At 41.2% G+C, this 18,582-nt stretch overlaps 1 protein-coding gene across 2 annotated transcripts in view; it reads right to left on the bottom strand.

The window, feature by feature from the left end:
• LOC142214470 (BTB/POZ domain-containing protein 2-like) overlaps nucleotides 1–18,582 on the bottom strand; it is a 102,271-nt gene that overhangs the window by 12,592 nt on the left and 71,097 nt on the right. For both annotated transcript variants that reach the window (XM_075283420.1, XM_075283426.1), the window contains 2 exons: nucleotides 18,142–18,334; nucleotides 12,486–12,573 (listed from right to left, as the gene is read on the bottom strand). In XM_075283420.1, coding sequence (XP_075139521.1) covers nucleotides 12,486–12,573; nucleotides 18,142–18,334 — 281 coding nt within the window. The remainder of the gene's footprint in view (nucleotides 1–12,485; nucleotides 12,574–18,141; nucleotides 18,335–18,582) is intronic.

The raw sequence follows: 18,582 nt of genomic DNA, 5'->3' as shown, positions 1-18,582 counted from the left end.
TTGCCTATTCCTCACCTACTTGCTGAGGAAATTTCTCCCCCACTTAGTGGTTATTGTAGTTCACCCTTCTACCCTTGATCCTCTTTGTCATCTCTCATCCCCTTCATGTTTGTTGCTCTTCTTGTATTTACATGGTAAGGCACACGCTCGGAAACACTATTACGAATTTGCAGATAAATGCGGGTGCTCGCTAGCACGTCACCTCCAACTCTTCAATAGTTTGACATATATTCACCACCAGAGATGGAACAGGATGATATGTCCATAACCCAGTTTATATTGCTGCGACCTTTCGGGCCTATTACCAACACTTATACAACATCCGGAGTCAATATGTGGATCTTGATTTGGAATCTCTCCAGGTTAAGATATGGGACTACATTACTGAAAAGGACCTTCCAATATATCAGACTCTGATACAGCTTTTCTAGACGAAACATTTAACGAGGAAGAGATATCTGGAGTCAGTCTTTCCAGTCGGGAAAATCTCCTGGTCCCGATGGATTAACTTACCATTTCTACAAATGTTTTTGGGATCTCCTTATCCCCACTCTTGCGTGGATGTTCAACTATATTAAAGGCAATACACCACTTTCAAATCAGTCTCTCTCTGCCCTTACCACAGCTTGGCTGTTGCACCAGTTATTGACCACTCCGTCTTATTAATGTCAACGTCAAAATGCCCTCCAAATTACTGGCCAACCATCTATCCTCTATGATGCTGGGCCTGATTCATACCTATCAAGTCAGTTTCATCAAAGGCACAAAAAAAAAAAAAAAAAGTTTGCAAAATTATTCTAGCAACTTCGAGGGTGCACAGAAGATGATTTCCTCTGTCTGTCGATACAGAGAAAGCCTTACATCATGTGCCCTAGGGCTTCATTTGGGCCACCCTTGTTCAGGTGAGGGTGGACCCCAGTTTCCTGAGACTAATTCTACTTTTATATTGCGACAACTCTGCTAGGGTGCGAACCAATGGAATCCTCTCTGAGCCCTTCCTGGTATGTAATGGGAACAGGCAGGGGTGCCCTTTGTCTCCACTTTTATATGCTCTAATGATATTACACTTGGCTGTGGCCTTGCAGATGATAGATTGAGCAGGGAATCAGCAGTGTATAATGCTGCTTTAACCGGTTAAGGACCGCTGACCATAAAATAAAGGCCGGCGGTACTTAACTGGTTAAAGCAGCATTATACACTGCTGATATCCTGCTCTATGCTCTACCTACCATCCACGGCCGGTGGTCCTGGTCTCTGAAGACCAGCCTATTGTAAAAATACGGACGGGCTTCAGAGACCCCCTTGGTAAATGTGCTCCTCGGCACCCCCCACGACAAAATCGGTGGGTGCCAGTATCAGTAAGATGCAGTCTGGGGTCTAGTCAGTGGCCTCAGGTTGACTGGCGCCCCCAAGTACCTGGTTGATCCTGCCAGTGATGGAGGAAGTGAGCGATGTGTCTACATCAGCTCACTTCCTCTATAGATTACAAGACAGGAGCAGGCTCGTGTCTTGTAATCTATAATAGAGAATCAGTTGATGCTTTCATCAAAGCATCAACTGATTCAAGTGTCCTAAAGGGACACATGAAAAAGTAAAAAAAAAAAAAGGGAAAAACCCGACGGAAGCAATGAATTTTCGCCATCTCACCTTACAAGATAAGCTATAAAAGTGACCAAAGTCATATGTACCCCACAACAGTATCAATAAAAAGCACACATTGTCCCGCAAAAAATAAGCCCTCAACCAACCAAATGGCCGATTTATTGGGGGGGGGAAATAAAAAAAGTTATTTTTCATTTTTACGTCTCAATGTTAATAAAACATGTAAAACAGCTGTGAGGTCAAAATGTTCACTCTACCCCTAAATAAATTTTTATAAGGGGTGCAGTTTCCAAAATGGGGTCACATTTAGGGGGTTTCCACTGTATTGGTACTCTAGGGGTTCTGCAAATGCGACATGGCACCCAAACTATTACAGCAAAATCTGCCATCCAAAAGCAAAAAAGCGCTCCTTCCATTCCAAGCCCCACCATGTACCCACACAGCAGATTATGACCACATATGGGGTATTGCCGTGTTTAGGAGAAAATGGTTAAACTTTGGGGGGCTTTTTCTCCTTTAACCCCTTGCGAAAATGGGGTTTTCATTTACACATCCCAATGTTCATAAAATCTGTGAAACAGCTGAAGGGTGAAAATGTTCACTATACCACTTGATTAATACTGTGAGGGGCGTAGTTTCTAAAATGGGGTCATTCTTATGGGGTTTCCATTGTTTTGGTACTCTTGGGACTCTGCAAATGAGACATGGTGCCTGAAAACTATTTCAGCACAATCTGCAGTTCAAACGTCCAGTGTTCCTCCTTCCCTTCCATGCGCTGCTGCTCTGTGCCCAAACATCAGTTTACACCCACATGTGGGGTATTTCTGTGCTCTGGAGAAATCGCATAACAAATTGTCAGATGCATTTTCTACTTTAATCCTTTGGGAATGTGTTAATTTTAGGTCTAAATGAATGTATTAGTGAACAAAAATTAAATGTCTAAATTTCACCTCGATAATTAGGTTTAATATTATGAAATGCTTAAAGGGTTAAACATCCCAAATGCTGTTTTGAATTATTTGAGGGATGCAGTTTTGAAAATAGGGTGATTTATGGGGTTTCTATTATATGGGCCTTTATATTTCCTTTCAGAACTGAAGTGGTCCCTAAAAAATTAGTTTGGGGAATTTTCTTGTAAATCTGGAAAATCGCTGTTACACTTGTAAGCCTTGTAACGTCCTAAATAAATTAAAAGACAATCAAAAGATGATTCCAATATAAAGCAGAGATATGGTAGATAATATTATTTATGTATTTGGGTGGTATGACTGACTGAAAAGCAGAGAATTTCACATTTTGAAAATTGCAATTTTTTCCAAAATTTCCTATTTATTTATTTTTATAAATAAATACAAAAATATTGATTAGTATTTACCACTAACAGGAAGTATAATGTGTTATCACAGGGACACTAGATGTATCAGAAGATACCCCAGCCGCAATAAAGAAATCATGGCTGATTTTCTGACCTTAGAAAGTTTCTGCATTGGTGGTCGTATCCACCGGCAACCGACCAAGATAACAGACTGTCACCACTAAGAAAGTTAGAGAAAATCTTTAAAACGCTGCAGATTTTTTAATTACATATATCTGCAAAAAACTGTTTAACTTTTAATTATCTACAAATTAAAAATAATTATGTAGATGGGAATACCCCTTTAAGAGCTCGTTCACATCTGTACCCAGAGTCTCCATTATGCAGGTTTCCATTTCCTGCAGTTGTTTTTCAAACCCATTCATTTGGGTATGAAAAGTGTCCGGCCGTGAGCGCTGGTGAGCGTTTTGTGCTCTCTGGGGGCGAAACAGTTTTTTTTTTTTTTTTTTTTTTTTAAAAACAAGACACAAAGTCGGACATGCAGGACTTTTTGTCCGGAAAAAAACAAAAAAACAAAAAAAAAAAATCACGTTTCACTGGAGAGCACAAAACACTCACCGGCGCTCACGGCTGGACACTGTCTGACAGGTTTCTGTCTTCTGTCTGCAGAAGACGGAAACCTGAAAACAGAAATCAAGTGCTGGTGTGAACCCAGCGTAACCTGTCTATGTCAGTTAGAACCACATCTCTTTCCCATTGATCTTGAATATGTTCAGATGTTTCTTTCGGGCACCTGAGTACTTCAAAGTCAATCCATCTAAGAGCGAGGCCGCCGACTAAGGGTGCATGCACACTACGTAACGCCGGGCGTGTATGAGAGCCGTACACGCCGGCGTTACAGCAGGGCTGCCGAACACTTCCCATTCACTTCAATGGGAGCGCTCGTAAACGCCGCTGTTACGAGCGCTCCCATTGAAGTGAATGGGAAGTGTTCGGCAGTCTGCCGTAATGCCGGCGTGTACGGCTCTCATACACGCCCGGCGTTACGTAGTGTGCATGCACCCTTAGGCAGCCCACCAAGCACATCCTTTCACTTTAAATGGCGATTCAGAGCTTGCCCCCAATCCCTCTAGTCTCTTCTATCTCAACTACCTCCCAATGTTAGAGACTACCTCAGCAATACTACGGTGCCTTTGAACGGTCCTAGTTTGGCCATATCTGCATATTTCAGGCCTTACCCATCTGCTTCCCACACCATTTCTTTACTTACTTACAGTTGACTTTTGGGAGGTTTAGGACATAAACACGGCGTAAATGTGACAGGGCACAGGCTTACTAGATCCTAAACTGTATTACTAGTCAGCGGTCTTGTTGCATTTACTTGATTGTTGTTACAAAAGCATGAATAAACAATGGGCATCCATAGAAGATTAATTGCTCTCTTTTCATCTTACGCTGGATTCTGCTTGAAACGCAAACTGTCGTTCTTATGTGCGTATTTTCTCACAGTTTGGGACACAGTGTGCCACGGAGTCCATGCCCCTAGGATTCCAGGTCCTCCAAGTCCCCTAGTCTGTAATCCCATGTTCCCACTGGGTTGCTCCATTAAAAGATTTGTAAGCTGATTAGGTCAAGATTAGGTTGGATTGCTTGGAAAATCCCCGTCCTATATGTGAAAGTATGGATGCTTGTGTGTTTGCATGTTTGTCAATCACGCAAAAACGGCTGAACGGATTTGAATGAAATTCGGCACACAAATAGATTGTAACCTCGATAAAAACATAGGCAATTGTTTATCCTGGTAAATAACATGGCTTCACGACTGTTATGAATTTATGTTCACATACTATATTAAACAGCTCTTGCAGCAGCTTATCTCAGGTCCCAGGGCTGTTATCTCTCTGTGTGAACACACACTAACCCTCAGTGGATTGTCTATATGCATTTATATATTATCTGATCAGCTCCAGGCAAAATGCTCCCACTGACATGGGAAAACACTTTTAGGGTGCATTCACACTGAGTAAACGCTAGCTTATTCTGAACGTAAAACACGTTCAGAATAAGCGGCGTCTAAAGCAGCTCCATTCATTTCTATGGGAGCGGGGATACGAGTGCTCCCCATAGAAATGAATGGTCTGCTTCTTTCACTCCGTGCAGTCCCATTGAATTGAATGGGGAGTGCCGGCGTGTACGCTCCGGCATGAGCAGAGCTTGCCGTATACGCCGGCACTCCCCATTCACTTCAATGGGACTGCACGGAGTGAAAGAAGCAGCCCATTCATTTCTATGGGGAGCTCTCGTATCCCCGCTCCCATAGAAATGAATGGAGCTGCTTTAGACGCCGCTTATTCTGAACGTGTTTTACGTTCAGAATAAGCTAGCGTTTACTCAGTGTGAATGCACCCTTAATCCAAATTGGCAGTTTGCTACATTTAAACATGCCGGGAAAAAGAAAATCTAATTTGTTTGCAAAGTTCTAAAACAACGAGAGCTATGAACATAGAAAGAAGTCGCAGAGCCCTCCTCAAAGCGGAGCTGACGGGGATCATCGGCGACAGCAACACACTCATTATATGGTGTCCCAGCGAGCTGCTGAGATGCTGGAACAATCACGGGCACAGCGCTAGGAATGAGTTCAGTGGCAGGACAGCTTAACAGTTGAAGTGGAGTGTATGGAGGGAACAAACAATGTTCTATATGTGGAGGGGAAAAACATGGAGACAGTCCAGCTAGCCGTGTGTGTACAGAACATGGCACACATCCAACCAAGGACAACATCTGCAAGGAGTTTGTTCTCCAAAGATTTACTAATCAGGAATTTATATTTTAAACCCTGTCACTGTGGAATATGTTGGCGCTATACAAGAAAGATAACTAATAATATTAATCTCCAGCAATGCTCTGTGTATAGGAACCTGAAGGCAGAGCTGTGTTTGAGGAAAAATATGGACGCCGCAGATCTGTGTGTGAAGGAAGAATAAGCAGAGCAGAACAGTTTGAAGGCAAAATAAAGGCCATATATAGCTGACTTATTTATTTTTCAAACTGGATCAAGTATAGTAGCAGAGGGTATTGCTTTCAGAAACTTTGGAAATCACCCGCTTACCCACACAGCCTACTTTAGTTAATTTGTTGGGGATGACCTCCTAAATGGAATGATCCCCCAAACTAATTTATATACTGCCTATATAACACTGAACCCTTCATATTTCCATGCAAAGATTGGACAACCACAGATTTGACTGATTTGGACCCAACACAAAATAAGGGTATTGTATAAAAAAACAAACAAACAAAGAAAAACGACCAGATCATACTTCACCCAAGTAAACCCAGAGTATTATGCAGTAATGTCCAGGCTTTGTTACAAACAATTAAGAAGGTTCCTTTACTTCAGTGATAATTCACAGCTCCCCAGTAATGATTCAAAACATTTATTGGTTATTTAAACTATGTCCCTTTGCAAATAATGTTGGCATGGGTCAAGTGTGCTATCTGTGCTTTTCCTGGACAGCACACTGATCCATTCATTTCTGTCGGACCACGAACATAACCAAGAACTACATGGTCCCATGTGCTGGCCGACAGTCTGGATGTCACCCATGATGTTTAAACGCGGCCGATAGACGGACTTCTGCAAGGGGCTTAATGCCACTGTTTTTTTTTTTTTGTTTTGTTTTTTGCAATATCTTAGCCAAGACCCAAGAGCAGAATGCTGGTGTGGACAAATTTCCCTTTAGATTTCATAGCAGATTTTGCCGGTGTCTCCCTTCAAAAAGGGCAAGGTAAGTTACACAAACTTTGTAATAGTGGGTCAGGATATACTACCACCTTCAGAATTTATGAAGGGCAGAATCAAGAAATTGACCCTCCATAATGCCCCCTTCCAATTTCCCATTATTAGTATAATAGTGTGGGAGATAATGCAGCCACGGCTACCATTTGTACTGTGATAAGTTTTATTCAAGTATAGCTCTATTTAGACATTTTCATGGTGCAAGAACATGAAACAAAGGGCAAAAATAAATAAAATAGTAAGACTATTCACTTCTAATTCTTCTGTATCCTGCAGATCCTCGACCAGCCTCAATAACTATGTAGCGAACCTCTCAAGGACTGCAATACAGTTGTATTACAGTCTATCGGACTTGCAATCAAATGATTGGAGGTTCAACCCCCTAAGGGGGCTAATAAAATGGTAAAAGTATATATATATATATATATATATATATATATATATATATATATATATATATATATATATATATATATATATATATATATATATATACACACATATATACATACACACACACACACACACACACACACACACTATAATTATATATAATATATATAGGTATCCCTGTGTCAGAAAACGCCGGTCTATAAACTTATAAAAATATTTTTCCTGTATGATAAATATTGTAGCAAAAAAAAGAAGTAATTTAAAAGTGCCAACCCACTTTTTTTCCCCCCACTGTTTTGCCTCGGAGCATTAAAATAAAAAGTGATCAAAGCAAAAAGACATTCCCCAAAATGGTATAACTAAAAAGTACACCTGGCCCCACAAATCCGCATCATCGCTCGCCTGCGCCACACTCTGGAACGCCGATTTGGCCAGCTGTCACGCAGCATCTGCCATCTCTGGACACTTCAAGTTGGAACATCGGTGCACGGGAAGCCCAGGGTGTGGTGAGGACGGGGCCACAGGTTGGTAGGGTGAAAGGGGACACATGGTCGGCAGGGTCTGGTGGGGGGGAAAAGGGGACACGGGGTAGGTAAAAACTGGGGAAGGGGGCATGGGACAAAGGGGGGTGACGGACGCCAGGAGGGAGACCAGGTAAAGAGTTCCAGCGGGCCGAAGGGTGAGGGGGCACGGGGTAGGTAAGACGGTGGAAGGGGGCATGGAGTAGGTAACACAGGAGAAGGGGGCACCTTCCTGCGGAGCAAAGGGGCACAGGGTAGGAGGAAGGAGTAACCACACGGGGAAGCGGGTAGGGAGAAGGGGGGGGTGGGCGCCAGGAGGGAGAGGAGGTAAACAGTTCCAGTGGGCCGCAGGGTGGGCCCCGAATGTCCATGGACCCACAGGTGTATGAAGGGCCCGCTGTGGACACAAGGCAAAGGAACAAGCCTTGGCACCGCTCCAGGTGGGTCCCGCAGGGGGTCGGGGTTCCACGGATTAAGTCGTGGGTAAAAGCTAGTCAGCCATAAAAATAAAAAGTCTTCTTTACTGCAAAGACATCCAACACATTTCCAAGTACAGACACGAGGAAACAAAAGGCGAACACAGTTTAACATATAGCCACGCTTCCTCAAGGCTGCCGTCAAACTGGATGGTAGGCAGGATACGGATTGCATGGTTTCCTTAAAGAACTTCACATTTTGATTTTTCTGACCATGGAACAGTTTTCCATTTGGCCTCAGTCAATTTTGAATTAACTTTGGTCAGAGAAGATGTCAGCGTCTCTAGATTATGATATATACCTTTTTCTTTGCATGATACAGCTTTAACTAGCATGGTGAACGATGTTCACAGATAATGATTTCTGGAAGTATTCCTAAGCAAATGCACCGTTTTTGCATTACCAATTCATGTCTGTGTTTAAAGGGGTTGTTGTGCTATAGACACTTAAACTGTGCACAGGCCTGTAGATAAATGTCCAATCACTAAAGACTCCTTGTGAATGGAGGACCAGTGCATTTGTCTGACCAGCACTTCATTCACTGCTTTGAGGCTATTAGCACTGTAGTCTACTACAGTTCCATAGCAGTGAGTGGAGCGCCACTCAGACAAGTGCACTGGTCCTACATTCACAAGGAGGCTGTGGGGGGTAATTTCTGTACCCCATCCTCCTGATCAATGGGGAATCTGGACGTAGGACCCCAAGGGGTCAATAAATTTCCTCTCCTATGGATAGGGGATAATTATCCATAACAGCAAAACCCCTTTAATGTAGTGCCACCTGAAGACCCATAGACTACAAACATCCAAAGTTGACAGACTGCATTGTCACATGTGTTCATAGCTTTCTCCAGATTCTCTGAATCTTTTAATGATGTGTACTGTAGATGGTGGGATACTCAAAGCTTTTGCAATTTGATGTTGAGAATTATATTTAAAAAGATTGGAAAAAAAAAACAAAACAAAAAAAAACTTGTTTTTCAAAAGACTCTGCCTCTCTAACATACTCTTTTTCTACAGTCATGTCAATTAGTTGAAAATTAACCCTTAATCTGTTTTCATTAGTACTACTTACTTTTCCAGCCTTTTCTTAAGCCTGTGGCAAATGAAATTGAAAACATGTTTAGAATTTCAATTTCATAACCCTATAGGTTTTTTCACAGTAGAACATCAAACACTTGTTTGATGTTCTGCTGTGAAAAAAACCCCTATAGGGTGATATGAGATTTCCAAATAATTGTATTCTTGTTTTTAGTTTTACACAGTATCCCACCATTTTTTGGAATTGAAAATCACTGAAGGTGAAATTACCCAGCAATATGAGTTGCGGAAAGGAACAATAAATAGAGAAATATAAAACTTAACTTTTAGTTATTATAATTGAAAATATTAGCAGCATATAAATAAAGTTGTGCTCTGTCAACCAGTCTAGTAGCCTCTTGGCACACCTGATCCATTACAACACAGCTTCTCCAGCTATTCTGAGAATTAATTCAGTTGACGGTTTACCATCTCAATAGGGTAGCGATTAGAGATCGTTTCTATCAATATTACTCAGACCTTTACCACTCCCAATTAAACACTCCTGCTCAGGAACTTGTTCAGTATTTGACAGATGTCCCCTTTCCCACTCTGACAGCGGAGCAGCAGGAATCTTTAGATGCCCCTCTTACACTGGATAAGTTTCCACGGCTCTGGCGGCTATGGCCAGGTGTAAATAGCCTGGCCTGGATGGTGTCCCGGTGGAGGTATATATGCAATATCAGGACATATTGCTCCCCATTCTATTGAAGTGTTACCAGGCAGCCTTTGGGGCCCGCAATCTGCCGGGTTCGTTTTATGACGCTAATGTCATTCTTCATCTTAAACCAGATAAGGACCAGTTGGAGTGCGGGTCTTACAGGCCTATTTCTCTTCTTAATGTTACAAATTGCTTACGAAGGTCTTGGCTAATCGCCTGAATACTGTAATACTGGACTTGATTCATCCAGACCAATCGGCTTTATGCCTGGCAAATCCACCTCTAATAAATTTGCGTCAGGTCCAAGTTTTATCTATAATAAGGGCTGCTCTTAATCGGGATTGGGCGTCGGCTTCTCCAAATGCCACTAAGGCATTTGACTCAGGGTGCTCCACAGTGGCACACTGACTGACACACTCACCCATGAAGAGTCGCCAGCGTCCACCTCCTTTTGACTGCGGGTGCTGATGACTCACGTCATCGCGTCTGCGTTGGGGCAAACGTGAACGTGGAATCCTGTACTGGATTTTCTGTTAGTGAGCGATCCAGGTGACTGCACGCGTACCAGCATAGAGGGCTCTGCGTGCCCTCTCTGGCATGCGTGTCACAGGTTCACCATCATGGGACTAGGGGATTCATAAAATAAGCTATGCTGAATAAAGCCATATCAAATCTAATTTTCTGTTGAACGTCTATGTAAATGTGTAGCCCCTGAAATTAGAACTAGAAAATCAAAATTTTAATATGTTTAATGTGCAATAGTATAGTTACGGTGTGAATCCCACTTTGTTATCAAGTAGACATGGACTCCATGAGGTGTTGGAAGAGTTCTGGAAGAGTCTGCACTGCAGTCCACAATTGGTCCTGTGTAGTTAGCGCTGGGTCCATAGATCAGATACTGGTATCCACAGCATCCCATAAATGCTCTATGGGGTTGAGGTAGGACAAGCGGGCAGGTCAATTGAGGGTTGTGAGGTCACTGGTGTGTTCATTAAGCCAGTCCTGTGCCACCAACGAGTGGCCCATCAGGGAACTCCCAACACCAGAAAGGGGTGCAGATGGTCTGCCATAAGTTGCACGTATCGAGCACCAGTCATTGATCCTTGCACCCGGACAATGTGGCCCAATTGCAACCATGTGAACACGGCCCAGACCATGACAGAGCCACCTCCCGCCTGAACACATCCCTGTTGGCATGCAGGAACATGCATTGGTTAATGGGGCATACGCCACACTCTCAAATGCCCATCGACTCTGTACAACTGGAACAGTGATTCATCAGACCATGTGACATGCCACCACTGTTCTATGGTCCTTGACGATGGTCGTAGGCCCATGCCAGTCTTTGAGCTCTGTGTTGCGGCATCAGCAAAGGGACACGGGTCGGGCGTCAAGTGTTGAAGCCTATGCGGTGCAGTTCTCTGTGTACAATCCTGTTTTGACCTACAGTAGACCGTTGAGATCCCCGTATGACTCTGCGGAGGTGATGTGACTTCCTTCAACGAACACTTGTGGTCGACCGGTGTTCCGGTTTACGCGGCTGCCAACGTTGACTCTGCGATATTGCAGGTGCACCTGAGACACTGTTGACCTTAGAAACCCAAATTCCCAGGTAATCTCCAAAATGCTATGTGTCTTGCACAGATTAGCATCCCAAGTTCAAAGTCACTTAAATCGTGACATGCTGCCATGTTCACGAGACACCTGTCTGCATCAGACTGCTCAGATATCCTGACGACACTAGCGACATAGGCCACATCGCGTCACACTGTTTCCGACACAACAGGCACTGGGACATGCCTTCCCGTGACTTAACCACTGAGTGTATAATCATATATATTTCCACATACACACAATGTATTTCCTGTTAGACACTTTTTCTAATAATTCATGTTTCAGTTATATCATATTTGCATTTTGGTGTTTTTTGTTTGTTTTTTAACAAAATTCTAAAAGACTTTTAGGAACCTGTATGAACACCCTACATGTGTGTTTGCATTATGCTCTGGCCATTGTGGTGAATCGCTCAGGTAAATGCTCGGTAGCAGTGCAGGAAACAGGGACACAAACAGTGTTACACTCAAGTTCAAAGTTTATTTCATCTGAGGTGCATAAACTGCCTTTGCAAAGGCACAATCAAAAGCCTTCTCAGCTGAGCACTAACTAAACATAACATGTTACCTGACTATACAGGACCCTGGCTGCCAGACTCTCGCTCTGGTAGCAACAACGGGTGGCACAGTACCTGGTTTGTAGGTTCTGTTTGGACAGGTCAGCTCTGTCAGTGTGGTGCCACAGGTCCTAGCACTACAGACAACCAAATATCAGGCCTTGACTAGTCAGCTGAACTCCCTGGTGTGGGTCTTTACCAAACATCCTTTAGCTGCCTGACTGGAACATACCTGTTCTCCCAGACCACACCCTTCACTTTCTCACACCATATAGAATCAATCTACCTAGGAGAGCAATCATAAGCAATTTAACAGATAAAGGGGGAGCAGGGAAACAGTGAAAAAAACAGTGCGTACTTGGCTTGGTGACTGAACTTTGTATTTAACCCTACAGGTTTCATTTTGACATACATATATGCACAGGAATACATTTACACATATGTACACACAAAAATACAATATCCATACCTGAATATTAACTTGATAGTCAGTTGGACCATGAATTGAGCCATAAAGAGCAAAGCCCACAACAAATATTCGGCGATTAACTGAAAACCTGAAATTTTTTATAAAATTTAAAAAAAAAGTATATTAGAGCAGTAAGTAATAAGTATATATCATTGCAAATTCTGAATAATTCAGTAAAACAAGTGAATACATAAGTAATACATTTTATCAGAAGTAACCCTTCTGCTCATTTCAACAGCCTACAATTGCTCGTTCCTTGGTTTTTTTTGTTGTTTCCTTCACTGGAATTACGTCAGAAGAACAGTATTTTCCAATTTATACTACTGACTGAAGTTTATGACCTAAGTCAATGTGAAGGCATTAACTGGTTTGTCATCAATATGCTCTCACTGTGAAATTGTGTTATAATTTCAGCTGTATGCCTCTGTATATTACACATTCCTACAAGTACAAAAAAAATATTTAAACTTCTTTCATATTCCCAAATGCATTCAGGGTATAAGGCACTGTGAATAGTCATTCTACAGATGATCAGACCCCTAAGGTTCAAGTCCTTAGAAGTGTCTAAAATGAAAGTAGATAGATAGATAGATAGATAGATAGATAGATAGATAGATAGATAGATAGATAGATAGATAGATAGATAGATAGGAGAAAATGCACAAGTTACATTTGACATAGAAAACAATGTGAAAAGACAATAAACAACCTATCACCCTTACCATCTTCATTAAGTAAAGTATATCAAATGATGCCAAGATATTTTATCCAACAAAGAATAAAAACCAAATCATAAGTGTGGGAAAAAAAAACCTTGTGCAGCTGTGGAGGCCTACGTAAAACATAATTACTGGCAAGAAAAATAGCATTTTCTCTGGCACCTCCACAATGGCACTGACATTTCCTGCAAACTAACACTCCAGAGTGGAGCTCAAAGCAGATATTTGAACAATCAGCACTGACATTTTTCCCTTGAAGATGGACTGCTGACAAAGGAAAGATCTCTCTGCCCATGAGAAAATCTAGGCCAAAACACTGTACAGATTTTTGCGCTTGGTGTACCCTTGCCTGTTCACATAAGAAACCATTACCATGTTGTCTGACAGAATTGTGATTTGCTTTCCCTTTAGTGATGCTTACAGGGCAAGAACAGGCTTCCAAAAAGCTAAGTGTTTGGAAGAGTTTGTTGAAGGAGAATTCCCATGTGCCCTAGACTGTTCAGGAAAACTTAAAGAGGACGTGTTACATCTTCAGGCACATGCGGATAACTAGACAGTAGACAGTGCACTAAATTTAGCACACTGTCAACTTTCCAGTTATGTGCCCCGGGGCTGGAGATGCCGCTGCAATTTTAACAGCAACAATCTCAGTACACTGTCAGAAGGGTTTGAAATGTGACTGCCAGTTTCCGTCTCCTGTGCACTCTCTCAGGCAGAAGATGGAAACCTGAAAGCGGAGACCGGGGCGCAGATGTGAACCCGCCCAAAGTTGTAAAGTTAAAATTTTTAGGGGGCGCTAGAAAATAATTGATTTTCCAAGTGGGAAGTAGATGAAATAATTTTGACCACCTCTGGTTTACATGGCTCAGTTTTCTGCTATGTAACTTCCTAACCAACACCTCTCACCTAACTCCCCCCCCCCTTCTCTCTCTCCCTCTTCTACACCCACCCCCTTCCTGTCTCTCTAGCTATCCCGTCCACTACTAACGCTTCCCAACCTGCTGACCCCCCACCCCATTATATACTTTTCTCTCTTCCTTCCTTCCAGGCTTTTTCCTGCATGATGGTCCAGCCTTCTTTTCTGACTGCTTGCGCATGATCTTGTCGAAGCGCTGCTCTGTGCTCTGCAGCGACAATACACTTCTACTGTGCAGGCTGGGAGCTGCACAGTAGAGGTGGATTATCGAAAGCCGTTATATGGGTAACTATACATTTTTGATTAATTATGTTATTGTAGGTGGGGGGGATAGTGTTTAGATTAGTATAGGGATTTCCATTCATCCCGGACAACCTCTTTAAGAGAATTCAAAACACTGACCACAGCCATGTCTTCTTCACAATAAGTGTGGTTTTGCCCAAGTGACAACGTTCATCCTTATTAGCCACCAGTTTATGGAATTCATCATTAAGGGAAATCTCATCTCGTCTACCAAGGTTTCACTCTTTTCCCAGACTGAAAGCGGGAAAAATTAAAGAGGACTTAAATGGGATTGAAACCACAGAAATGTCAGGAAAATGGAAGTTAAAAGTCCCCAAACTGACAAATGGATGCATATGTAATGTAGTGAAAGAAAGATTTCTTCAATACTATTTTTTTTTCTTTTATGGAAAAATAAAGGAGGTTAACCTGCCAAGTCTAGGAGAGCTCTTAGAATGTGTGCGGGTTAACTCAGTGTGAACTAAGCCTGACACGTATACACGTGTCAGAATGTGAGCGCTCAAAACAGATCCCATTCATTTTAATGTGTCGGCTTAAGGGCGCTACAAATTTTAAATCAATGGAAGGCTTTTAGCCTTCACATGGAGTAACGTTCTGCGCATTTTGCCACAGATTACACGTGTAAAAATATTTGTGTAAAATGTGGTAAGCCATTGAGATTAATGGCTTTTTTTTTGTATAACATTATACGCCCTTAAACTGACACATTGAAATGAATGTGATCTGTTTTGAGCTCTCACACTCGCGCACGTTAACTCTGTGTGAACTAAGCCTTAGGAAGCAATTCTGTTGATTGGGGAGAAATCAGATTTTGTTTGTTACACATCCATCCCAGAAGGGAGATTTATGGAACAAATCCTAAGCCCAGAAGCAGCTATGCTGTAAATGGAGCAGAAATGAGAAGAATGGAGTCCAATTAAGGTATCCCATTTAAGAGCTCAAGTACACAATCATTTCCGTTCTGAATCCGATCCAAGTGTCCATTTTTTTTTTTTTACATTTGTTTCTGATGTGTAAGCCGATTTTTAACATCAATGCTGCATCAATTTTTTGATTTCTTTTCTTTTTAAATATGTCTCTTGCCAATGGATCAGTGTAAAACAGACAAAATTTGAAAGGTCAAGTGCCGAAATATATCTGAATAGCACACACTTAATGCCTTAAAGGGAGTTTATCCCCTAGATCATGCTTTTAAATTACTACCATAGTAATGTTGGGTATCTACATACAAGTCCAGGCATACCTTTTATGTAGAAGGTTTTATGTAATAATTTTTATGTTTCTGAAAATGAGACACAGGGGATGTTCTCTTGCTTCACAGAGCACAGCCATGTTATCACATATAACCCCCATCTAATGCTTTAGTCCTGCCCCCTCATCTTTAGGTCTGTGTTATTAACAGCTCATCACAGAGCTGAACTTTAATGTTCTGCACATGTGCGGGAATTCAAACTGCTTTGGGTTGTGCCAGAGAATATTGTGCATGCTCATCATGTGGATGACGCAGGTCTGAAGAGGATGAGGAGTGCCACGCTATATGGAGATGGATGGGCATTATTTGTTATGACACGGTTGTGCTTCAGGAACCAAGTGAATGCCCCCTGTGGTCCTCATTTGCATAAACAAAAAACGTTACTACACAAAACCTAGCGGAATCTCCACATAAAGGTTATGCATTTACCTTATTGCACCAACATTACTATGGCTGTAGTTTTAGTTTTTTTGTTTTTGTCTGTCCAGCAATACAATGGTGCGCAATGTAAACTTTTGTAAATTTTTTTTTTTTTTTTTTTTTAATAAAAGAAAAGGATCGTTATTTGATAAAAAAAAAAAAAAAAAAAGGTCACATGCATGGACATTTCTTGGAAATTCCAGCAACATATGCATCAACAGTCTTGTCCCGGTGTTTAGAATCTTCCACCGTAAAATTATGTTTTTTTCAGAATCCCTTCATTCTTTTAGGATTTAGGATAAGTTTTATTACATTTGTTGACTAACTAATTAAATTGAAGCAAAATACATAAATAATTTTAGTAAATTGGGTAATAGGATGGCAAATAACTACAATGCCGAATTAACCAATTTACACTACACCTCATTAGACTAACGTGAATTATAAACTAATAGGATTCGAGTTACTGCACCTCTAAAATAATTTATTTTGCTTGCTTATATATCACAATCATATTCCGAAGCGCTTTACAAACGTTGATTTGGCAATGTAGTTATTTGGCGTCCTAGTACCCAATTTATGAATTTATGGTACACCTAATTAGACTAAAGTGAATTATGAACTAATAAAATTTAACTTATTGCACCACTAAAATAATACACTAAAATCATACAATTGATGCAGCGTTTGTATATTCTTCAAAAATACATTGGCTCTATCTGGTGCCAATAAATAATTGTAATGATGAGCAATAGGTGAAACTATCTGCAAATCAATTAACACTGACAACCCCTTAAGATTTCATGGCAATGACTATCAAACGCTACTAAAAGTGGTTGCCTGTAGAGTAGTAATATACTTACATGTTGTGGGGTAATTAATTACAGCAAGGCACAGGCTATTGTAGGGTAGCTCTATTGGTACTATAGAACACACTCCCTAAAACAACAGATAACATATATCCGGCACTAATGCACAAAATATAAAAACGTAACAATTATTAATTACCCGAAAAATGTCCAAAGAAACGCTGTCTTAGGACCAATTAAAACTCACCAATTTCCACATACCAAAGTACAAGGTATACAGCACATATCAATGTACAATAGGTATACAGTAGAAGGCCACTGTTTTTAATTGACAAATGGTTTACACTAGGGATATATCAATGCACATCCGTTATATGACTTTTAATTGGTTTTAAGACAGCGTTTCTTTGGACAGTTTAGGGGTAATAATAATTGTTACATTTTATATTTTGTGCATCAGTGCTGAATATATGGGGTAATTACCTGTGCGATCGAATAAAGAGCTTTTCAGAGGACTGAAACACTGATTATATCACATGGCAATCATTAGAAATCCCCAGGACCAGGTAAGTATATTACTACTCCACAGTTAACCTTTGATTGTGGAGTTTTCCTCAGCAGAAGGAATAGGATGGCAACCAGACTGCCACCTTCTATACTGTCCTCCGTAAAAGTGGGAACTCCACCTGTCCGTACCACTGGGGAGGTGCCAGGAAAAATGTGTGCTTACAGAACTAGATAGAAAAAAAACAAACCAAGGCTGGCTGCAAACAATATAGAATTCTGGGATTGTAATTTTTTAGTTTCCTTTTTAAGAAATTTACACTTTAGGCTGGTCTTACACGGCCATACTGAATGTACGGTCCGCAAGTTGCTGATCAGCAACACTAGTTTCTGATCGGCAACATAGGCTCCGCAGATGTCTGTGTCATGCCAACCTCTCGCCCATAGAGTTCTATGGGTGAGTCCGTGCAGTGCCGCAATTCACGGCCATTACGGACATGTCCTATAAATTGGTAAAACATCCGGTGGTGTAAGAGGCCACATTGAATATAAGGTGTCCACAAATGATCCGCAATTGAAAACCTTCAATTGCGGACAATTTGCGGACTTACATTACGGTCATGTAAGACCAGCCTGATTTCTAAAATCAAGGAGATATTTAATAATGTGAAGTATATATACTGTATGTGCTCTTTCAGCATGTTTAATCAAATTGAAATAAAATATACAATACCTTATTCGATCACTGGTGCCACTATAACCCCATCGACTTTCTACCTGCTGGAAACGGTTAATATTACACTCTTTCCCACGTAGACAACACCTTGGCCTGTCTATAAACTCTACTCGAGGTTTGGGATTTACTGTAAAGTGCAGGAAAAGACTGACCACCTCCCGGTCAGTGAGAATGCCTGATTGAGCTGGCCCTTAAAATAAAAAAAAAATAAAAAAAGTGAATTAAACAAAACACCACTAGGGGAGCGTATAGTTACTGATACATTTAAGGTGCCAACTATAGAAAAAATAAGTTTCCAAATGACCTTTTAACTAATTAAACTAAATATTGAAATATATACTTTTCTACTTCAGTTTTCTATTTTCTGGGATTACTTTTTCTTATTTTATTTTCAGTACACAAGTATCAAGCAGTCAACTTTCTTTTGGGATACAACTG

This window comes from Leptodactylus fuscus, chromosome 1 (genome assembly GCF_031893055.1).
Source record: "Leptodactylus fuscus isolate aLepFus1 chromosome 1, aLepFus1.hap2, whole genome shotgun sequence".
In the NCBI taxonomy this organism is placed as follows: Eukaryota; Metazoa; Chordata; class Amphibia; order Anura; family Leptodactylidae; genus Leptodactylus; species Leptodactylus fuscus.
Note: the sequence above shows the minus strand (reverse complement) of the source record. Positions and strands in the feature narration are given on the sequence as shown.